Consider the following 25522-nt stretch of genomic DNA (forward strand, 5'->3'; position numbering starts at 1 on the left):
ATTATCATGAAGAGAACACTGACAGAAATAAGAATAGTAAACACCATTTTGGATGAGGTGGTAGATGGAAATGAGGAACATGTTATTGCAAACTGGAAGAAATGGAATCTTTGTTGTAAAGTGGCAAAGAATTTGGCTGAATTGTGTCCATGTTCTAGTGTTTTGTGAAAGGTGAGACTTGTGGGCAATGAACTGGATATTTAGCTGAGGAGCTCTCTAAGCAAACTGTTGAAGTGATTTGGTTTTCCTTCTACTGCCTGTATTAAAATATGAAAGTAATGCATTGAGGACAGAATTATTAACCAAAAAGAAGCATTTAAAGATTTTGAAAATTCTGAGCCCATTCATATTACAAAAAAATAAGAAAATATGTTCTAAAGAGAACACTGAGGGTGTGATAGGAGACCATTCAATAATGAGTTTAGTGTGGGTGTGAACTGCAGACGTAATCAGTTACCAGCACTGCTAGTTTGAACTGAAGGGAATGGAGATGAGACAAAGGGAAGGTTGGTTTTGGATGACTTGAATTTTACAGGAGACCATAGAGTTCATCAGCTGTGAATGTAGACCAGGGAAGAAGGACCCTAACAGTGATCCATTCTGCCAGGAGCCACAAGACTGAGACCATCCAAAGCTGTGGGGACCCGGCCTTCCCCAACAGAGATGGGTAAGATGTCTCCCCAGTGGGTCCTGAAGGCAGAACAGGAAGTCAAAGATCACCCCTGAGCCTTCAGATCTCAGAGTTTGTCTTGCTAGGGTTTGAACCTACTGGGGACCTGTTGCCCCTTTCTTTCCACCTGTGTCTCCCTTTGGAAATGGGAATGTCTATACAGTGCCCATCCAACCATTACATTTTGGTAGCATGTAATTTATTTAAAAAAAAAAGTTTGCCTCAAGATGAATTATACCTGAGTCTCACTTTACTCTGATTTAGAAGATACTTAGATAAAACTTTAGACTTTGCAGGAATGAATTAGGTTTTAGGGGCTGTTGGGATAGAAGGAATGTATTTCACTTATAAGAAGGACATAAATTTTGTGAAGTCAGGTGCAAAATGCTATAGACTGAATCTGTGTTTCCCTAAAATTCCTGTATTAGGCCCTAACCCTCAATGCAACAATACCTGGATGTGGAGCCTTGGGGAAGCAGTTCTTTGATTAGGGTGGAACCCTCCCAAATAGGATTAATATTATTATAAGAGGAGTTGTGAGACAGTGGTCCGTCTTGTGTTTAAAAAAAAAAAAAAGGGCATTTGTCTATAAACCAAGAAGTCCTCACTAGGAACAGAAATCTTGGACTTCTAAAACTCCAGAACCATGAAAATAACATTTATTTAAGCCACCCAGATTGAGGCTTTTGTTATCGCAGCCTGAGAAGGCTAACATAGGCCTTGGAAAGATGTTTAATTTTCTATGTGTAGCTAGTATTTATGGTGGGTACTGACATTTGGGGACAAAGACATTTGTCCATGAAGTACATTATTCTAGATGAGGACAGAGTGTATTTTATAGTGCTTTCCTCCTACAGATCTGCTGCTATTTGGCAATCAGAAGTGAGAAGGAATACATGTAATTTAGGTTACCAAGTCTGGTTTCTCAATTTAACTGAACTTAATTCCATTAATTTCCTTTTTCTCATTAACCTTACAGTGAAACAATCAGACTTCACCCAATATAAATGTAACTTGTATAAAAACCACAGTTTGGGGGAAACAGGGTATGCAGAGTACACATTTTGGAAATACAGTGAGTGATAAACAGACTGCTGTTGTGTGTAGAGTTGGGGGGGTGTGATTATGTTATGTCATGGGTTTTTGTCAAGTACTGGGTATTTTCCACTAGAATACTTCCTGTGTAGTAGTTGCTGCAGCCAAGTCCATGAGCCTGTCTTTTCTCAGGTCACACTGGAATGCTGTACTTCATATTTTCTTCTTCTTAATGGAAAAGACTCTGAGGACGTCTCTTCTTTCTGAGTAAAGATGACTGTAGGTAAAATACATGCCTAAGGTGGAGAGGAAAGTGGCAAAAGTAAGTATGGTTGATTAACCATTTCTCTGGAAAGAACCCTGACTTGATAACAGAGTGCTTCCTGAGTCCAGGGAGCCACTCATGAGGGAGACTTGGAGGAGGAACACGTATTATTTTGAGAATTTGTGAAGGTTAGATCTGGGGAAATGTAAATTTAATAATGTAACTTTTTCCCCCAATTTCCTGGAAAACAAATTAGTTCAAAAAAATTTCAACTACTTTTTATTAATCCAGAGTATATTTTATTTACATAGCATAACTTTACTCTTTAATCTCAAGTTTCCTGCAAATGTATTAGACTTTTAAAAAATTTTATTACTTGTATATATTAATGGGTTCAGTGATGTTTCCACACCATGCATACAGTGCGCACTGATCATATCCAGCTACCCTTCTACCCATGACGCGCTCTCCCCCATTGTCACCCTTCCCAGTCACTGAAAATCACTATCCTATTTTCAGGTTGACTTAAAAAGTTTCTACATTTTGAGAGAAAACATAAATACTTGTCTGCCTATGGCTTATTTTGCTTAACATGTCCCCCAATTCCATCATTTTTTTCTACAACTGTCAGGACTTCATTTTTCTTAGCTAAATAATATTCCTGTGTATATGTGTACTTTTTTATCCACTTATCTATGAATGCACACCTAGGCTTGTTTCATGTCTTTGCTATTATGAATAGCACCACAATAAACATGGGCATGCAAGTATCTGTTTTGTATGCTAACTTCCTTTCAATATATACTGTTCTCCGTAGTCATTCCTAATAACAGCATATGAGAGTTTTTGTTCCTTCACTTCCTCACGAGCATGTGTTTGTTTTGTTTATAATTGTCATTCTAACTGGAGTGAGATGGTATTATGGTATTTGCCTGATGGATGGTGGTATTGAGCATGATTTTTCATGTATTTCTTCTTTTGAGATGTTCAGATCATTTGCCATATTTAATTGAGTTGCTTTTTACATTAAGATTTCTGAGTTCTTTATACATTCTGGATATTAAACCTCGGTCAGATGAAAAGCTAGCAGATATTCTTTTTTCCATTCTGTACATTGACTCTTCATGGTTGATTGCTGTGCTGCAGCTTTTGACTTGGATGTAATCCCATGTGTCAATATCTGCTTTTCTTTCAAATCTTATCCAGAAAATCATTATCTGTACCAATAGCTTGAAGTGGCTCCCTGGTTTTCTAAGTGGAAGTTTCAGAGTTTCAAGTCTTACACTAAGGTCTTTAATTCATTTTAAGTCAATTTTTGTGCCGGGTGAAAGATAGGGATTAAATTTCAATCTTCTGTATGTGTTATCCAGTTTTCCCAGCACCATTTGTTGAAGAGGTTGTACTTCCTCCAATATACGTTTTTAGCACCTTTGTTAAGATTCCACTGGCTGTAAATGTGTAGGTTTATTTCTGTGTTCTCTGTTCCATTGGTACATGTTTTCATGCCAAACCCATGCTATTTTTGTTACTGTGGTTGAGCAGTGTGTCTTGAAATCAGATATTGTGAAGTCTGCATCACAGGGTCTTTTGTACTTTCATTTAAATTTTAAGATCTTTTTCTATGAAGAATGTCATTGGTGTTTTGATGGGGACTGAAGTGAATCTGTAGACTGGTTTGGTAGTATGGCCATTTTCACAACATTAATTCTAATCCATGAACATGGGAAGTCTTGCCAACCTTAGCATCTTTAATTTCTTATATCAGTGTTTTGTGATTCTCGTTGTAGAGGTCTTTCACTTCTTTAGTTTATTCCCAGGTATTTTTTATAGCTATTGCAAATGGGATGTTTTAGTGATTTTTTTTTAGAAAACTCATTGGTGTATAGAAAAGCTATTGATTTTTATATGTATCCCACTCTGTAAATTCACTCATGAGTTCTAATAGTCTTTTGGTGGAGTCTTTAGGATTTTCTATGTATAGAATCATATCAATTGCAGATAAATAATTTTATTTTATCCTTTCCTATTTGTGTGACTTATTTTTTTTTCTCTTACTTAATTCCTCTGGCTAAACCTTCTTGTATTATTTTGAATAAAATCAGAGTTGCCACCCTCATCTTGTTCCTGATCTTAGAGTAAATGCTTTTGGTTTTCCCCCATTCAGTATGGATGTTGGCTATGGGTTTATCACATATAGCCTTTGCTATGTTGAGGTATGATTCTTCCTATACCTAATTTGTTCAGGGCATTTATCATGAAGGGATATAGGATTTTATCAGATACTTTTTTTAAAAAAAAAATTTAGTTGTTGATTGACCTTTATTTATTTACTTATATGTGGTGCTGAGAATCAAACCCAGTGCCTCACACATGCTAGGCAAGCACTCTACCAACTGAGCCACAACCCCAGTCTCCAAGATAACTTTTCAACATCTATTGAGATGATATTTTATCCCTCCTTCTGTTTGTAACATTATACATATTGATTTATGCATGTCGAATCATACTTGCATCCCTGGAATGAAACAACTTGATCATCATGCATTTTTTAATATTTATTTTTTAGTTTTAGTTGGACACAATATCTTTATTTTATATTTATGTAGTGCTGAGGATCGAACCCAGTGCCCCATGCATGCTAGGCAAGCGCTTTACCTCTGAGCCACACACAGCCCCATCATGCATGTTTTTGATGTACTGAATTTGGTTGCTAGTCTTTTTTTTTTTTTTTTTTTTTTTTGCATCTATGTTCATCAGAGATATTGGTCTATAGGTTTGTTAATGTTTGTCAGGTTTTGATAACAGGGTAATGCTAGCTTCATAAAATGTGTTTGGAAAGGTTTCCTCCTTTTATGGAATAGTTTAAAAAGTTTGGTAAAATTCAGCAGTGAGACCATCTGGTCCTCAGGGGGAGACTTTTTATTACTGATTAGATCTCATTATTTATTGATCTATTCATGTTTTTTATTCCCTTGGTTCAGTTTGGCAGGTCATGTGTATCCCCAAATTTGTCCATTTCTTCCAGATTTTCCAATTTGTTAGCATATAGTTTTTCAAAATAATTTCCAGTGGTCTGCTGTAATTCTGTGGTAGCAGTTGTAATGTCTCCTTTTTCATCTTGATGGTTATCTGGATCCTCTTTTTCTTGGTAAGTGCAGCTAAAAGGCTGTCCTTTCACTTAGCTTTGTATACATTATAATTATCCATAATTTGCTCAATCTCCTTAGTACCTTCTTTCCCTCTGCTCCTTCCTCCCTGATCTACTTGCTCTACTGATCTCCCTTCTATTATTTTAAATGGAGCATTATCATTACATACAAATGGGGCTCACTGTGGTATATAACTACATAGGCATAGGTAGATTTTCTTCCCTCGTACTTCCTCATGCCCTCCCCTACTTTGGGATCCCCTTTCTCTAGACTATAGGTCTCTTGATTTTCATGAGATCCCCATTTTTATTCCTTTCTCCCTTTCTATCTTCCACCTGAGAGAAAATATTTGACCCTTTACTTTCTGGATATGGCTTATTTCACGGTTCTCCAGTTCCATCCATTTACCAGCAAATGCCATGATTTCATTCATTCTTTATGGCTCAGTAAAACTCCATTGTGTATATATGTACCACATTTTCTTTATCCATTTATCTGTTGATGGGCATCTGGGTTTGTTCTATTACTAGTCTATTATAACTACCTCAGCTGTACTAAAACTTGGTATGCATGTCTCACTATAATATGCTGATTTTAGTTCCTGTGGATAAATACTAAGGAGTGGGATAGCTGTGTCATATGGTGGGTCCATTTCTAGTGTTTTGAGGAATCTTCATACTGCTTTCCAAAGAGTTGTATTAATTTGCAGTTCCACCAACAATGTGCAAGTGTACCTTTTCCTCGATATGCTCCCCAGTATTTGTTATTTATATTCTTCTTCAGCCTCCCGAATAGCTGGAATTATAGGCATGTGCCATTCTAAGTGGGATGAGATAAAATCTGTGTAGTTTTGATTTGCATTTCCTGAATTTCCATTTGATATATATCTTTTGACAAATGTAATTTGCCCTTTTATTGATTTGGTTTATTTTTGGTGTTTTTGTTTGGTGTTTTTAGTTCTTTATACATTCTGGGTATTAATCCCCTGTTGGAATAGTAACTGACAAAGATTTTTTCCCATTCTCTAGTCTGTTCTTCATGTTCTTGTTTTCTTTGCTGTGCAGAAGTATTTAAATTTGATGCCATTCCACATACTGATTCTCAGTTTTATTTCTCGAGATTTAGGAATCCTAAGGAAGTTAGCCTGCAAAGGTTGTTTAGCTTTTAAAGAAGCAACTCTTTTTTTCACTGGCTTTTTGTGTTGTTTTTTAGTCTTTCATTTCTGCTGAGCTATATTATTTCTTCCTTCTACTAATTTACAGTTTGGATTATTATTTTTTCTAAATCCTTGAGGTACATCATTAGGTTACTTAAAGTCTTTTTAAATACAAGAACTCATTGCTATAAATTTCCCTCATAATACCACTTTTGCTGCCTCCCACAAGGTTTGGTATATTTTGTTTCATAAATGTTTTTAAAACTTCCCTTCTGACTTCCAGTGACTCACTTATTCTAAAGTGTGTTATTCAGTTTTCACATTTTTATAATTTCTATAGCTATTCTTGTTTTAATTCCATTGTAATAAGAAAAGATACAAGATACAATGAAATCATATTAAGATTTGTTGTGGCCTAATGTATGGTCTAGAGAGTTTTATGTACTGATTTAAAAAACATGTATTCTGCAGCGGTTGGATGGACTGTTCTGCAAATGTCTGTTAAGTCCACTTGATATTTAGTATGGTTTAACTTCAATGAAATGATACCTCCTTGATCATTACAAGGAGTGATGTTATTTCTCAGTTTTTGATGAAGTCTATTTTGTCAAATGCAAGTATAGCTATTCTTGCTTATGTTAGGATTTAATTTCAGGATATTTTCATCTCTTAGTGTATCATTACTGGTAAAATTTTTTATAACAAGAGATAGAACCCAAGGGTGCTTTAGCACTGAGCTACATCCCCAGCACTTTTAATTTTGAGATACAGTCTTACCAAGTTGCTGAAGCTGGCCTCATACTTGTGATCCTCCTGCTTCAGCCTCCCAAGCAGCTAGAATTATAGGCATGTGCCACCATTTCTTTCCAATTTGTATTTTTTAATTGTAGAATTTAATCTATTTACATTTTTTACATTTAAGTTTATTATTCAAAGGTACATACTTATGCCTTTTTTGTTAATTATCTTCTAGTTGTCTTGAATATTCCTTGTTCTTCCTCTTATTCATCTTTGTGGTTGGATGGCTTATTGTAATAATAATGTTTGAATCTTTTCCATTTCTCATGTGTATCTTCTGCTCTAGTGGGACTTACACTTTTACATGCAGTCATGGTGGTAGTTTTCTTTCTTTCACTTCTGGATATAGGAATCCCTTAAGCATCTTTTTTAAGGCTTTTCTTGTTATCCTGAATCCTTGAAAGGTCTTTATTTCTCAAAGATAGCCTTGCAGGTAATAGTAATCTTGGTAGCAGTTATTGTTTCAGGTGACTTGAAATATATCATTACATTTCCTCCTGGCCTGCAGGGTTTCTTTTGATAAATCTTCTGTTAGTCTTAAATATTACTTGGTACTTTTCTCAGAGATTTTAAAATACTTTGTTCCTGGACTTTTGACTATTTGATTATAATGTGTCATGGTAAAGGTATTTCCTGGTTGTGTCTACTTGGAGGTCTATATGTGTCCCATATATAGGTGTCCATGTCTTTCCCCAAATTAGGATGTTTTCTGTGTCTTTAACCTTTAGCTCCTCACCTTTGGATATTCCAAAATGAATATTTATTCATTTAATGTCACCCACAAGAACTTGAAAGCATCCTAATTTTTTTTTTCTTGTTTGAATGGAATATTTCAAAAGACCTGTCTTCAAGCTCAGATTCTTTCTTCTACTTGATATAGTCTGTCAGGCCTTTGACATTTTCATGTGCCTTATTGAGTTCTTCATTTGCAAGATTTGTTTGGTTCTTTTTCAACTCCTTTTGCTGGGTTTCTCATTCACATCCTGCATAATCTTCCTAATTTCATTTAACTGTTTATAGTCTTAGATCTCAGAGATTTTTAAAAAATCATTCCCTTGAATTATTTGTCAAGTATTTCATTCATTTTTAGTTCTTGGAATCTATTAATAGAGTTCTGATCTTTGGGGGATACACAATTACATTGTATTTTCATATTTCTAAATTGAGATTTGGACATTTGGTAGATCAGATATCTCTACCACATTTATGGAATGGCTGTTAGTAAGCAACCTTCTCTTAAAGATGTCTAGGGATGTCAGTTTATTATTTAATGTTGAATTTATTTCCAGCTAGGCACCATGTTGTCTCCCTGTAGCTTCTTTGTCTGTGATTAGTGAATTTGGGCACAGTGTATACCATGTTTGTGTCAGAGGGGCTCATGATCTCTGTGGGCTATGCAAGGACACTCTAGTGGTAGTTCAGCCAGGTGTAGCATAGGTAGCACATTGTGTGGCTTCTCCTACAATGGAAGTGGTAGCCCCTATCAGGTAATAAGGGTTTCCTCAGGTACTGGTGACTTCGTTATTTGCAAAGGTCTTTGGCACTGGCTGTCCCCATAATGATATGGGCCTAAAGCACTTATCCTATAGCCAGACAATGGTGTAGGCTCAGGTCCTGTATGGGAGAGGCAGTGGCAGGAACCACAGCATCCCTGTGACACTCACACCCAACCTGACAGCAGTGTGTGTTCAAACAATGTGTAAGAAGGCCTAGTGGCGGGAATCCCATTTGTGTGATGGCAGCAGGTATTCCTTTCTGCCTCTGCTGTGGGGCACTCCTTCACGAGAGAGAGGGAAATGGCCTGGCTTTTTTTTTTTTTTTTTTTTTAACCACCAATTCTTTTAGCCATAGTGGCTGCTAGTAAGTTTCCATGAATAAGATGTGGTTGGACCTGGGCAAAATTCCTCTCAAAGCCTCCTTTGGTCATGAGTGCCTCCTGGCAGGGGTGGAGCAACAACCAAAGCTGTGGCATTGCTTAAAGTTACTCTAGCACACCTGTGAGAGCATGGCAGCAGTAGAACCACCGAATTCTTTTCTCACCCACTTAGTGGCAGGCACATATACACAGAGCTTGGGGGAGGGGAGGGTTGGTGGGAACCACATGGGTGACTGCCTTCAGTCCTGGCATCTAGTGAAAATCTGCATGCAACTGGTCACATCCCTGATCTCAGAGGGCAAGCTCTGCAATCTCCCCTTTCTTGAGGATAGTTTCCTCTCCATTCCCTTCCTTATCATAATACCTGTCCTTACTGTTCAGGGCACACAGTGGGTTTGATTCAGACCCACTCTACTGGGTCAAGTTTAGTTCACAAGACAAGTTTGGTTCAGGTACCCACTGAAACAGTGCAGTGGAATTTCAATGGCATCCCAGAGATGGGAATATTCCAGGGGCTTCTGTCCCCTGCAACAGCCCAAATTCACACAGTAGGTTCCTTTTCAAGGTGTCTCCCCACTGAAACCTTAGGTGCCATAGCCAGAAGATATGAAATCCTTTTCTAAAGCAAAGCTATTGTGCAGATTTCAGATTTCTCATCTAATTAGGCCACAAGCCTGTGAGGGTTGTGAAACTCTCCAATAGCTAGGATTGCCAGCATCCGCAATGATAGTTTGCTAGGACTCTATTTCTCATTTACCCCTGCAGAGGAAAGACACTCCATTTCCTGGCTACCACTCCCATCTGGATATTTTGTTTCTTACTATGCTTTTGTTGGATCTCTGAACCTACATGTTCAGATTCTCTTGCAGTGTGTTCCCATGATCATTTCCTCCACATGCAGCTATATACCTGTTGCTTTGGTTTTTCTTTGTGGAGGAACAGCCATCTTAAAATCCCACCCAACTGTGTTTGTTCCATAAATTTTTCTCAAGTCTTTATCACCAACTCCCGTTTTCTTGCTAGCATATGAGGCCAAACAGGAAACAAGATAGACTTAAGTGGAAAAATCAGGAAGTGCCTGCTTATTTTGATATTTGTAGCTATCTGTGCCTATGGTCAAAACTTATATGTTTCATAGATAATAATTATGTTTTCTGCTAGCAAAACTGTTCTTGATTATATAGTGAAACATATATATATTTGATCTCATGGTGCCCTGAAGAAAGCATTATAACTTCCAAATGCTTTAATAACATGATCTAGTTCATTGTGTTGGGCTTCTCCTTTGGTCTTTTCTGTTTTTACTAACTTGTCTATTAAGGTAGATGGTAGCGTAAACCAAAAAACACAAGAATAATTCATAAAGCAAAACGAACAGCGCTTACCTATAAAGAGCATCATGAGATACAGCCTTAGCACATATGGGAAATAGATGGAGAAGTCAAAAGGCAGCTTGGTGGAGTAAGTGCCAAACGATTCAAAATAAGGCAGCGACTGATAGATGGCAAATGCTGTTTAAAGAAAAAGGACATCATAAGGTTCTCCTCTTCAACATGTTCCAGGTTGTGTATATATGTCTCCCTAGTTGAATTTTTTGAATCTGACAGTTTTCTGATGTTTGCCGAATCCTCTAGCTAACATTATAGTATGGTATAGAAATTTCTGCTGAATAATCAAGTGAACAAAGCTGTTACATCAGTGTGACTTTCTGAATTTTTGTCCAGGATGTACTCTATTATGCTCACATGGAAAAAATTATAGGCATTTTTAAAAGGGTAATTCAAAATACTTCTGTGCCCCTTACCACAAATAGGAGTAATAATCAAATGAACTTGGGAGACGCTACATACTTTTTTCTCCTGGAATGGTACAACACACAATTAGCACAATAAAGGTCCTGAGAAATTTTGCAATAAAGAGACTAATAACACCCATTTTCTCAGACTATCTCCTCCTCTCTCACACAGCCCTATTAGTACTTAATAAAACTTCTAGGGAACTCATACCTGAAATGCTGGCCTAAATTATTTAGAAGAAGGAGGCTGGTGTCAAAAAGATGGAGACTTCATGAAACTGTATCCCATGTGTAGATTTTTAATAAAATATATAATTTTTTTCCATGAAATAAAACACTACCAGTGATGTGAGATGTTATCACTAGGGAAAGGATGAAAGGTACAGGGTAATTAGACACTAGTTCTGCAATTTTTTGTGAGTCCAACCTTATTTTAACATAGGAAAAGTCAAACGGATCTGCAATGGACACCAAACATGCCACCCAAGACTAACACGAGTTGCCCCTCAGTCTCTAGTATTTCATCATAGAACCAGTTGATCTGGTTATTTATATGAATTATGTTTTTCTTATATTTACCAGATGTAAGAACTGTGTTATTTAAATGAGTTATTAACCTATTAAAAGTTATCAAAAGTTAGTTTTCTTAACTACATATTCTTATCCTATGAGATATTTGAACTATATAGAAACAAAATCAGTCACCCATATTCCCTACCCAGGATTCATAACTGTTGACAATTTTGTCATGAATGCTTCTAGATTTTTTTCTGTGTATACTTCATAAGAATCAGTTTATGAATTTAATAAAAGAATATGGGTTGTATGACAGCCATGTCTTTCTTAGAAAGAGAAGGCTTAGAATTAACAATAGAATACATTTAGTCATCACTAGTTTTAAGAAGAGATTAATCATATATCTACTTTATTCCCTAATTTAAAATTTTTATTTTGGGTTTTATTAATTTTAATTAAAAATTATAACTGTATACACTCATGAGACAGGGTATATGTCTTGATATATGTATAAAATGTGGAATGATGAAACAAGCTAATTAACATACTCATCACCTCATTTATTTTTGGTGGCAAGACATTAGAAATTTACTTTCAACTATTTTAAAATAAATTATTACTAGCTACAGCCACCTTGCTGTGAAGCAGCTCTCAAAAATGTATTCATCCTAATTTAAGCTTTGCATGCTTTGACCAACACTCAGCCTAGCATTCCTTTGTATATTCTTTATAATGTTTTTTATGATATAACAAAGGAATGTGCTTAATGTTTAAATGAGTGAGAGATTTCATTCTTAAAGAAAGGGCAGTTTTATGGATTTTCAGGAAGATTATTCTCTAGGTTCTTTTGACATAGTCTATTCCAAAATTTAATAAATCTTCCTTTTGAAAACAAAGCAAATTTAAAAATTATATCTAATATGATTTATTATAACTTTAGCTCCTTTTCTCTGGTCAACAGTAGATAGAAAACATATGGCTTTATTTTACATACTGGTCTTTATGTACTTTATGATTATTGGCAACATCACCATCGTTTTATGGTGAATCTGTTTCTTTATGATTTCCCTTAGTTACCTCAACATGCATTCTTATTTTATGCCTTCAGTTTTCAAAAACTTTAATCGTCTTTTAGAAAGCTCCCTAGCAGTCTGCCAAATCCATTACAGAAATAAGTGTATATACTCCAAATATCTTCAAGTTCTTTGCAAGTTGATGATTTTTATTAAGTTTGAGGTTTATATTTTGGTTATGTAATTAACCTACTTGGTATTGGAGCTAACAATTCATTCTGTGTTTACTGAGCATGTATGATAGTGCATAAGAGAAAGGAAAAAAGCAAAGAAACAGACACACCCCATGGCTTCATAGAGCTCAAAATGCAGTTAGGGAACTGGATATTATTCAAAGAATCATACAAATGTCTAGTTAAAGCTGATAGGCCCTATAAAAAAAAAGAAATCCATGAAACCATAGTAGGAGGAATTTACTTAGTTGAGAAGTTTGTGAAGGCTTCTCTCAGAAAGCAATTATTCATCTCAAGGTAGAGGCAACTTGCAGGCAGAGGGAGAAAGGCATGGGAGATGGCAAGTGAGAAGAGTTTACCTAGGGTGAACAGAATTCCTATGCATGAAAAGTAAAAGCCGTAGATCATTGAGTCTCTAAGTACTAAACCCCTCTTTGAGAGGTTAAACGAGTTTCACAAAATTCATATAGTGAGTTAATGAAGTTAAGGGCTGGACTCAGATGTCCTTTGTTTCTTGTCCAGAGCTGCTTCCCTTTCCAACTTTGCTTTATGAAGCAAGGAAATATGCCAGGAAAGACACACTGAGTACGGTAAGCACTAGCACAAATAATTTAATCATCAAAATTTCAGTGAACGATTACAACGAGATGTTTTTATCAGTCCACAACACCTCATCACTCTTTCTTACCTTCAGCAAGAACACACAGGGGATAGATGGGCATCCACAGTGTTTGACTGAGCCATGTCAAGATGGAATAGTATGTTCCTATGACCGATAACATGCTATAAGTGTACCTGCAAGGAGACAAGGAGCTCATAAGTATCCTTTTTTGCTCGTGTCTGGGAAATAAAAGAAAATAACTTACTATATAACTAGATACAGGGATAAAACTAAAAGTATATTACTTACATACCTATTTTCTATGATTTTAAAAAATGGTCAGGGCAGGTGGGGACTGTGTCACTCTAGCTTATCTCATGGGGTAGATTGTAGATAATTATAGAATTGAACAGAGTAAGAATGTAATAGTAATCTCTTGGAGTGTAACAAACTCCTTGATTAGAGACTTCAATTTCATTAAACAGCCCAGCCCCATTTGATGCAGACAGCAGCTAGGTTTAAAAAAACCAAAACAAAAACTTTGGGGGATGAATTAAAATGACTTCCCAGATTCTTATTTGGGGTGTAGTTGTGGATCTTATGTGATCAGTTAATTAAAGGAACTGGCCTTGGGAGCTGGTTTGGGGTATAGTAGATAGCTTTAAACCTACCAGCGTGAAGTAGTAGAAAGTTTTCTACAAATTTTTATCTACTTGAATAGGCCAGTGGTTCCTAAGCTTAAGCATACAATGAGAATCAACCCAGGTAGCTTTTAAAGCACACAGGGCTGGGTCCTTCCGCCACAATTTGATTCAGCCGGTCTGAAGTACAGCCTGAGAAATTTGTGTTACAAGTTCCAGGTAAGACTGATGCTACCTGTCTAGGGATCACACTTTGAGAACAACTGGAAGAGGCAATAAAAATACATGACAAAACCCCCCCAAAGCTTGAAAACACAAACTGAAAAAAGTAAGTTTTTCACTCCAGTTTTTAGAAACAATGACCAATACCAGTTTCTTATGTAACCTTTCAGAAATGTTTTTGCATATGCTCTGTGTATATAATGTATGCCCGTGGTTTAAGCCCTTACTAACATAGCATGTTATGAAAGTTTTTAATCTTTACAACTTTCAGTGAAAAATTGGACCTTTTCACCCCCCTCTTATTAGAAAAAAGAGGAATGGGTAAGCATCTCACACATTTAAAAGTCATGTTGGAGGAAGTTCAATTTATTTCCTCTTTTGGTGCTTGTAGGTTTGGTGCCATATTTAATAATACATTGTCAAATCTGAAGTTATATTTTCTTTTAAGGCTTTTATATTTTTAGCTCTTACCTGTGAAGTAAGGTTCCAATTTCATTCTTTTGCATGTGGATATCAGTTGTCCTAGTACATTTGTTAAGACTATTCTTTCCCCCCATTGAATGGCTTTGGCACCTTTGTCAAAAATTAGCAAAAAATATGGTAGCTTACCTCTGCACTATTAGTTGTATTCCATGACTGATCCATATGCTAGTACTACACTCATAATAATTATTTCTTTTTGGTAAGATCTGAAATTGGAAGTGTGAATCCTCCAATTGCTCTTTTCTTTCTTCTTTTTTTTTTTTGGCAAGGGGGGTACTGGAGATTGAACTCAGTGGCAAAATTGACCATTGAGCCACATCCTCAGCCCTATTTTGTATTTTTTTAATTTAAAGATAGGGTCTCACTGAGTTGCTTAGCGCCCCGCTGTTGCTGAGGCTGGCATTACAGGCATGTACCACCACTTCCAGCCCCCCAACTGTGCTTTTTTAAGATTGTTTTGGCTGTTCTGAGTTCCTTCACTGTCCATGCAAATCTTAGATTCTTTGCAAAAATTGAGAAGCTGATCTTATCTGGCTGTGTCACTGTAGCATGCTGATTTTAAGTCCTGTGGGTATAGACTGAGGAGTGGGATAACTGGGTCAAATGGTGATTCCAGTCCAAGTTTTCTAAGGAATCTCCATACTACTTTCCATACTGTTTGCACCAGTTTGCAGTACCATCAGCAATGTATGAGTGAACATTTTTCCCCACATCCTCACCAACATTTATCATTACTTTGATAATTTCTATTCTGACTAGAGTGAGATGGAATCTTAGTGTACTTTTAATTTGCATTTTTCTAATTGCTAGAGATGTTGAAAATGTTTTCATATTTTTTGACCATCCATATTTTTTCTTCTGTGAAGTCCCTGTTCAGTTCCTTTGCCCAGTTATTGACTGGGTTATTTGTTTTTTGGGTTTTTTTTTTTTTTTTTTTTTTTGGTGTTAAGTTTTTTGAGTTCTTTGCATATCTTGAAGATTAATACTCTGAGGTTCAGGTGGTAAAGATTTTCTCCCATTCTGGAGACTGTCTGTCCACATTCTTGGTTGTTTCCCTTTGCTGCAAAGCAGCTTTTTAGTTTGATACCATCCCATTTATTGATTCATGATTTTACTTCTTGGACTTAAAATCAGCATACTACAGTGACACAGCCACATCAATGTTTATAGCAACTCAGTTCACAATAGCCAAGCTATGGAACTAGCCTTAGGTGCCTTTCAATAGATGAATGGATAAAGAAAATGTGAAATATATACACAAGGGAATATTACTCAGCCACAAAGAAAAATGAAATTATGGCATTGCTGGTAAATGGATGAAACTGGAGACTATCATGCTAAGTGAAATAAGCCAATCCCAAGAAAACCAAAGGCTGAATGTTCTCTGATATGTGGTACTAATAAAAGTAGATGGGAAGGGGAAGAATAGAAATTCATTGGATTAGACAAAGGGGAATAAAGGAAAGGGAGGGAGGATGGGAATAGGAAAGACAGAATGAATCGAACTTAACTTTTCTATACTCCTATATGAATATACAACCAGTGTAATTCCACATCATGTACAACCACAAGAATGTGATCCTAATTAGAATAAGTTATACACATACTGATATGTATAATATGTCAAAATACACTTTACTATCATGTATATTTTAAAAGAATAAATTTAAAAAGATTTAAATGATGAAAAAAAATAAGCTATCTTGGCTTCTCATGGATTGCATTGAATCTACAGATCAATTTGAGAGTATTTCCATCTCAGTGAAATTATACCTTCAACGTGGGATGTCTTTCTATTTAATAAGATCTTTCATTTTTTTAAAAAAAAGTTCTATAATTTTTATTGTATAAGTTCCTAATATCTTTTAAGATTTTGATTCCTAAGTACTACTCTTTTTGAAGTTGTTATAGTTTTCTAGATTTCATTTTAAGAAATGAAAATAGTTCATTGCAAATGTATAGAAATGCAATTGCTTTTTTAATTAATCTTATGCTATCTTACTAAATTAGTGGATCCCTTATGATTTATGTATATAAGATCACATCATCTGCCAATAGAGATGGTTTTACTTCTTTCTTCCCAATCTGATGACTTTTTGATTTTCTTAATTGCCATTTCTAGAATTTCCAGTACAGTGATGAGTAGAAGTGGCAAAAGTGGACATTCTTCTCTTGTTTCTGAGGAGTGACTGCTAATGGATATGGGAGAATGTTCTTAGATTAAACAGTGGTAATGGTTGCACATCTCTTTGATTATACTAAACTACACAAATTTTAAATTTTAAAAAATGTGATATTCTTAAGACCATTTAACAAGTAAGTAGTAGGTATGGGTTTCATCTAGATATTGCTGACCTCTATATCCAAAATTTCCATGATAGTTTGTTATCACCATCAATACAAAGTTGGTCTCTGTTGGGTCTATTAAGCTCACTGAGACTGAACCAACACTGAAGTTTGCTTGTAGTCTGCAAAACTATTTTAAAAATGTTTAATAAATTACTATGTACAAAGAATTAGTTTAATTCAAAATATTTCATTCTTCTCTCTAGGACTCAACCCATTATTTAGATATATTTGAATCTACCCAAGTTACTGGCAATATAATAAAAGCAGAATTTGTATAACCTCAGCTAAAAATCTCAGGCTATTCTGTGACCAATTCACATCTAATTCTTTCAAGTAGGGGAGAAACTATTCATTTGAAAGCTGAAGTGGCAGTTAGAACACCTCCCCAAAGAGAGGTATGAGGGCTCACTGATAAAGGTGAGAGTCTTACACCAAAGAAAAGTCTGGGCACATCTCATTACAGTTTTAGAATTATAAGGAAACTGAAGACTAGACCAAGAATTCCCAGGGGTTCCATGAAAGGACTTCAGTTAGTCGTTTGAACCCACTGGAATTGCTTACAAAACCTGATGTGGAGGTGCATTTTTTCCCCTGAAAGGTGAGGTCCTAAGTTTAAAATATCTAAGTCCGCAGAAACCAACTTTGTAAATTCTGACAATGATATAAAAGTTCTGCTTTGCTTGTTAAAGTAACATGTAAGGAACGCCTTTCATTAGCAAACAGCTGTGAGATTTATTTCAAGTTGGTGTTATGCCAAGCCTTGTGCTGGAATCCTGAATGCACTGATTTGCTCTTGTAATACCACGGTAGGTTTCCATTATCTTTGATATGCCCATTATGGAAAGCACTAAAAATACATTTCCATATCAAGATAAAATAATTTGAAAAGAGGTTATGCTTTTCTGTCTCATTCAGAGTAACCAAATGTAAGCAGCTATTACTAGTATTGAAAGCAATCTGGACTTGTTTTAAGAGATTATTTTGCTTTCTTACCTAGCCATATCCAACAGATTCCAAAAGATGAATAAAACACACACCACATATTTCTCCTGGATTTCCTCTTGACTGGTGATCACCACAAAAAGAATGACTATTCTCTCTGTGAGCTAACAAAGAAATGGCAAAGTCAAGAATTAGGATCATTTGTTAGGCCATATAAGTAATTTTCTACTTTTAAAATCCAGAGGGTTTTTTTTTTAAAAGTATGCTTTAACTGGAACTATGTATACCAAAATGTTAATAATGACTATTCCTTAGGGAGTTGTGTTATGGGTAAATTTCATTTCCTCCTGTTTGTTTTTTTTTAATTTGTACTTTCCAAATTATATATAATGAATGAAAAGATAACATTTTATCAGGATATTTCTTTTTCTTTCCATAGGCACACATGTTTCTATTCACTTTGGCAATCTTTATTGAGTGTTCACTATGTATTAAATGCTGTAATGAAAACATGGTCCTTGCTCCAGAGAGGGTAATAGTGGAGGGAGAATGTGGAGCAATAACTGATGTGGAAATGTATGTGCTATGGGTGGAGGTGGGGTGGCACAGGTGAGGGAGATGCTTGCTGCCTGGAGAAAGAACACAGACTTATGAAGACAGGCAACTATTCAACTGGATTTTAAAAAATGAATGAGTGTATCAAGTAGACTGGATTTGAGAAAGGGCATCTTGGGCAAAGGGAACAGTCTGAACAGAGGTGTAGAAATGCAGGGTGTTTGGGGAGGAGTAAGAACCACTGAGAAACTGTAGGGGAGGGTGCAGAGAAGGGAAAAACAGGGAAGAATAAATTGAAAATGTGTTTAGGGCTGAGTTGTAAAGGGTTCTGAATGATAGGCCGAGAAATTTTAATTTCATCCAATAGAGAAGCTATTGTAGTTTTGGGGGAGGGAGGGAGAAGGGGAGTAATATAATCCTAACCTTCAAAAGCTAGTGGAAAATGAAGAAAATTTAACACATTCTTGGAATACATACATATATTCAGTAAGCATTTCCAAATCATTGAGAATTCACACATTTTTGGCTTACCTCCAGTTACCAGCCTCAAAAAAAAAAAAAAAAAAAAACTCTTTCTCCACCTAAATATTAAGTGCTTTCTTATGTTTCATTAACATATCCTGTATAGTCTACATTTTTTGGCACTTCATAGGACATTTTACTTTGCTCTTGATGGTCAAAAGAAAGTAGATTTGAGACTGAAGGAACATACTCATAGGAAAAGAAAACATAAAAGGTTCGCTTTATGTTTTTCAATAGCTGCCTTTATTTTAAAAGCTGATTAAGGAGAAAATACTGGAACAATCTGGCCATTTGTCCAGGAAAACAATCTAGTGTAGAAAAATCCAAGATTTGCCAACAGTGGGTCACGTGATTAGAAGTCCACATGTATAAGCTATCTCAGCATGTGTGTGACCACAGAGGTGAGTCAAAAGGGCCCTAGCTTAGCTAAGGGGAATTAAGACATGATTCAAACCTGAGTCAATCTGTGGATACTATCTACATAGCAGTTTTTCTTTGGTCAGTGTTTATAATATAGTACCCTTGTTTCTTAATTATATAATGAATTCTACTGAGCTGCAAGTATAATTATGATCCAACCTTGCTGTCATTTAAGTACAAGCTGTAAGTACTGAGGCACAATCTTACATTTTATCAATGCCTGGTAATTAGGAAACCTTGCTTTTTGCTAAAAATCTCAGGGGAGACACACATGAACACATGCATACAACACAGATTTCTAATCACATGGCCAACTACTGAAAAAAATGTAGATACCTCTTAATTAGGTGATCTCTAGAGTCCCCTTCAGATAAAATATTCTGACACTAGTCCAGCCCCGCCTTTTTACGAATAAAGAATTTGGGAAACAAAGAATTTAACTGACATACCCAGGTCAGGAAACATGTATCTTAAATCTCCAGAGTTGTAAGCTGTCCGTGATGTCAAGCTGACCTTTAGGTGATGAGGACAGATGGGAAAATCTCCTGAGAGAGACTGGAGCTACAGGATGAGACTCACTCCATTGAAAATTGTCAAGTGAAGTTCTGTGGCATATTAGCGATGGAATCCCAGTTGCATAGAAATCAGCAATTGACATGCCCCCAAATACAATCCACAACACATACACATACGTGTGGGTATGTAATCAAAATACTTCCTGCATATACAATATCAATTTTTGTGTGTGTATGTGTGTGTGCTGGGTATTGAACTCAGGGGTGTTTAACCACGGAATCACATATTTTAGCAATGTGAATGGAAATAAGCACCTGTTTCATAGCTAAAAAGAAAATTTTATTTTGAGACAGGGTCTCATTAAGTTGCTTAGGCTGGCCTTAAACTTGTGATCCTAATTGGCCACTCAATGACAATATAATATAATAGGCAGAGATGTTCTTAAGTTGATAAAAGTCAACATTTATGGGTTACTTTTTGCCAGGTTCCAAACAAACAGCATCTCAATCTCCATACTGACCGTAAGAGGTGGCTACTATTACTGTTTTACAAAAGTCACTTTACTAAGTTAAAGTGACTTGCTTACAGGTCTAGCATCAAGATCTGCACAATGCAATTCTAAATCCCCGGTTGTGAAACATTGACTCTCACCTTTGTTACTTGGTGAACTACTCCAGAACCTCACATCCAGCAGACAATCTACTCTCTAAAAGAAAGTTTCCTTTGAAATTATACCTTAAGACAATAGACTCCTTGATTTCTTAAATCAACACCAAATCAATTTTGAGGAAAAGATTTTTTAAACTTATTTTCTTTGAGATTTACAATTTGGAGAACTAAGCACTATTTTATTTTTAATGAATCCTAGGACTATCTGATTATTACTAATGAATGGTCTTGTAATGTTGAGTATAACTCAAACGGAGAATAAAAGGTGTAGTAGTAGTAATCATAGTAGAAATCCTATCATTTATGCCACATTAAACCTGTTAATATTTATTCAAATGTATGGTAGCCACAAAATAAGAATACTTTGCATTTTTATGTTCTGTTTTGGAATCCTAAACTCCAGGTTAAAACAATAAATGAAGCTAGGTTATAAGTGGCAGGTAGCACTTTATAAGCTGAAGTGCTAAAGAGGCAAAATACTTCAAATGTAAGGAGATTTTCTGGAATCTTATAAATTAGTTTTAGTCTCTGACTTTTACTAAAATGATAACCCAAGCTTTCTATTCTGTGAACTTTTGGGAAACTTCAGAAATATCTTTATATATTAAAAAAATCACCAACTACTTTCCCTGCAAGATCAAAGCATTTAAATAATTCTCTATATATTTGTTTATTCATTCTTCCTCTAATAGATAATTATGGAGAGTACTGGTACTGTTCTGGGTACCAGAGGACATAGCTGTAAATAAGACCAAATCCCTGCTCTTACAGTATTTGCATTCTACTTGGTAAAATGTAAACAAATGTAGCTTAAACAAATTTTTACTATAAGTTACATAACCTTTGTGTTCTTCAGTAATTGACTTTTGTGTTAAGTAATTTTAGAGATAATGCTTAGTGTCTATCACATAGGAATTAAAAATAGGAAAAAGTTGTTCTAAAGAGTGTTAATGCATATAAAGAACTTAGAAAAGTGTTTGGTGCATAGACCTAAATATCAGTTATGATTACATATAATTTAATGTAGTGATTAGTGTATTTAGAGGAAAACATTTTCTATATAGATAATCCAATCCATGAATTTTAAAAGTCAATTTCAGCATTTATTAAATTACACTATAAATATAGGTTTGTACTTATCACACTAAGTAACTCCTTAGATCTAAAGTACAAAACAGGAAAAATCTAAAACCTTACTTACAGAGTGAATTATATGTATAATTAATTTCCAGGAGGCTTCAAATTTGGGGAAATCTTACTGTTCAACACTATCTTCAACAGTTTTATCTCTAACGATTATAAGCTTATTCTCAAAACTTGAGAGAAATCTATGTGATTTTATGAGAATTCAAAAGATTAGCCTAGCAATGCATATAAGCACCTGCTTCACAACTAAAAAGAAATTAAGAGTGAAACCTACCTAGTTGTTTTCTTAAAAGAGAGTAAGACACTCTCCTTGGGAATGCCTGCATATCTGTTTTGTTAACTTGGAAAGCTGCTGCAGGAGAATCTCAAGTTGAAGACCAGCTTTGGCAACTTAGTGAGACCATGTCTCAAAATAGAGTGAAAAGGGCTGGCGATGTACCTCAGTGGTAAAGTACCCTTGGTTTTAATCACAGAACAGAGACAGGAGGAGAGTCTGTGACTGTGACATCTTTGGAGTGAGTTTTAGACAGCAAGCTTGTCCTTGACAAATAGGAGTGGATATGGGCAAATATAGAAATGGTTCATACAGTTTGGTTTCAAATGAAATTTTTGTAAGCATAATAATTTAAGGGTAATAATTGCTAGTGTTTTGATTTACAGATTAAAGGAATTGTATAAAAATGTAAAATGAATACATATGCAACAGTGTTTAGGAAGGAAGGATGTGGAATTGATCCATTTTAATTCAGTTATAAAGGAAGTATTTACATTTAAAGCATTTCTCAAAAAATAAAATATTACTCTTACATTACTTATATCTCACTATCATACAAAGTGTATCAGTCTAACATTATCATACAAAAGTTATTTTTTGGCTATTTCCTCTCTTCTTGAGTTCAAATGTCCTAAAGTCGTATCAATAAGCTTTCTCAGGCTTCTGCACAAATGGAGTATGAACACAGCCCTTAAAATATTTCAGAATTGGTAATATTCAAATTCTCTCTAAGTTTATTTTCCTTTTAATTAAATTTTCTTTTGTATTTTAAAACATTTTTATATAGTTTTAATTGGCATGTGCCTATTTCCAGAAATAGAAGTTCTAAATAGCTATTCATGTTATGTTTTTTCCCTTTCCTCCTAAAGTATATTAAAAATAAAATATATATCTGTTAAATGCTTGTCTTATAAATCAATGGTGTTTTCCCCCACATTTTGCTTTAGCAATTATGTGATTTTTAAAATCATGTCTCTTCCCACAGTGCCAAAATAAAGATGTTAGTGTAAAATGCACAGAACACAAACTTACTCCTATTTCTACACCACTAGTACTTGCTAAGGGATTCTAACTATTCAAAAAGCTTATCCATCCCTACTGCTAGTTGGAATTATTTATCTTGACATTTTGCAAGACCAGTCCCCCAAAAGAATTCAGTTGTGGCTTAGCAATCTCTTAAAGGTAATATCAAAATGACATCACAACTGTGTGAACGTGATTTAGGGCCTCCCTTGAAAACATCTGGGAACCCTGCATTTTTAAGATCTGCATGCAGTCAGCTATGATGATCGTGCAAGTCACTTAGTTGCTCTCCTGCCTTCAGCTTCTCCATTTAAAATGGAAAAACAGGAAAACCAACAATGATTACACAACCTAAGAGTTTTGTTTCATTACTTTATAGCAGAGGTCTCAGTCATCTCATAATGAGAGAATTCTATTTGTTTGCAGAACTCTCATAAAGGAATGGGGCAGAAAATGAAACTTTGCACAAGATGATGTGTTTTGAAGCTCTGTTAACACCATTTTCATTCTGAAAACCAGTGAATAAAAGAAATAGAGGGTAGTGGTGCACTCCCATAATCCCAGCAGCTCGGAGGCTGAGACAGGAGGATTGTGAGTTCAAAGCCAACCTCAGCAAAATTGAGGTGCTAAGCAACTTAGTGAGACCCTGTCTCTAAATAAAATACAAAATAGAGTTGGGGATGTGGCTCAGTGGTCAAGTGCCCCTGAGTTCAATCCCCAGTATCCAAAAAAAAAAAAAAAATAGAGAGCATGTGACAATATCTTAAAAGAAATTTTAAAAGTAAGCAAAACAACAACACACAAAAAAACTAATAATCAGTCCAGGAGAAGAATGGCAGTTGTTCTCCCTAATGTGGTGATTACTGACTTGTCATCCCTCCTAAGGACCAAAGACTTAAGAATCATTTGTTTTATTAACAATAGACTTTGCAAATACACTTTTAAGTCTAAAGTGTTAATGTTTGTTTATCGTTATTTCAAAATTACAATTAGGACTAACCTCTTGGATTTCAGTGATGGTTCTATAAACCATTAGTTTTAATTAGTGGTGATTAAAATCACATTTAAATTTTCTGGAACTCCAAGAAATCATATTTCTAAGTTTTATGATTTCTGTTAAGCAGACCTACAAAATTTTGCACAGCATAAAATATGTGCATATTTTCCAGGCATATTCTAAGTACTCATTCAGTTCTTCTTATGGTTACGCATTCTCACCAGGTGTACTAACTGAACTAATACTACTTAATTTTGAAAATGCTGTTTTAGCATGAAGTCAGTATTAACAAATATAGCATAAAAAAATAAAAAGTCCCTAGAAGTATACCAAAAGAAAACACGAACATGAACAGACACTTCTCAGAAGATGATGTACAATCAATCAACAAATACATGAAAAAATGTTCATAATCACTAGCAATGCAAATCAAAACCACTTTAAGATTTCATCTCACTCCAGTCAGAATGGCAACCATTATGAAGAAAGACAACAATAAGTGTTGGTAAGGATGTGGGGGAAAAGGTACACTCATACACTGCTGGTGGGACTGCAAATTGGTGCAGCCAATATGGAAAGCAGTATGGAGATTTCTTAGAAAATTGGGAATGGAACCACCATTTGACCCAGCTATCCCTCTCCTTGGACTATACCCAAAGGACTTAAAAATAGCATACTACAGGGATACAGCCACATCGATGTTTATAGCAGCACAATTCACAATAGCTAAACTATAGAGCCAACCTAGATGCCCTTCACTGGATAAATGGATAAAAAAATGTGGCATATATACACAATGGAATATTACTCAGCAATAAAAAAGAATAAAATCATGGCATTTGCAGGTAAATGGATAGAGTTAGAGAAGATAATGCTAAGTAAAGTTAACCAATCCCAAAAAACCAAATGCCGAATGTTTTCTCTGATATAAGGAGGTTGATTCATAGTGGGATAGGGAGCAGGAGCATGGGAGGAATAGACAAACTCTAGATAGGGCAGAGGGGTTGGAGGAGAAGGGAGAGGGAATGGGGTAATTAATGATGGTGGAATGTGATGATCATTACTATCCAAAGTACATGTATGAAGACACAAATTGGTGTGAATATACTATGTATACAACCAGAGATATGAAAAATTGTGCTCTATATATACAATAAGAATTGTAATGCATTCTGCTGTCATATAAATTTTAAAATTAAATAAAAATAAAGAAAATATGATTTAAGATTTTTTATGAATTTGATCATATTACAAGCAAAATAATTCCATATGATAGAATAGAACTTTAGAACTTTAATTTAACGTGGCCTGTTAATTCTGTCCTCCAAGACCAACATTATGAGATAGTATTGCTAATTTCAGTTGTTTCAAAGTACAGCATGCAATGTTAAATAATTCATAAATACAAATAAGTTGTCTTACGAAATTACATGTTGCATCTATGACAGATCTGTAGCTTTTTATTTTGTGAGGAAATATACTGAAGGAAATTCCATTTAGGTCTTAGCTAGTTAACTATTATAATATTAATCTATTATATAGGATTGCCATGATTTTATTTTACATTTGAACATTTTAAAATGTCTTCATTCTATTCTCCAAATAGTGATGAAAGGAAATCTGGGAATTTATTTGTTAATCATCTGCTCTTTTCCA

General features: G+C 35.2%; 1 protein-coding gene across 2 annotated transcripts in view; it reads right to left on the reverse strand.

Annotated features, from left to right (window-relative positions):
• Positions 1–988: 988 nt before the first annotated feature.
• The window catches only part of Hacd4 (3-hydroxyacyl-CoA dehydratase 4), a 29732-nt gene continuing 5198 nt past the window's right edge, over positions 989–25522 (reverse strand). For both annotated transcript variants that reach the window (XM_046467323.2, XM_046467324.2), the window contains exons 4-7: positions 17796–17908; positions 13195–13301; positions 10335–10460; positions 989–2001 (exon numbers count right to left, since the gene is read on the reverse strand). In XM_046467323.2, the coding sequence (XP_046323279.1) occupies positions 1919–2001; positions 10335–10460; positions 13195–13301; positions 17796–17908 (429 nt within the window). In that variant the 3' untranslated portion in view covers positions 989–1918. The remainder of the gene's footprint in view (positions 2002–10334; positions 10461–13194; positions 13302–17795; positions 17909–25522) is intronic.

The sequence above is a fragment of the Marmota monax genome, unplaced genomic scaffold (assembly GCF_021218885.2).
Source record: "Marmota monax isolate L192 unplaced genomic scaffold, Marmota_monax_Labrador192_F-V1.1 WCK01_AAM20220418_F8-fsc00033, whole genome shotgun sequence".
In the NCBI taxonomy this organism is placed as follows: Eukaryota; Metazoa; Chordata; class Mammalia; order Rodentia; family Sciuridae; genus Marmota; species Marmota monax.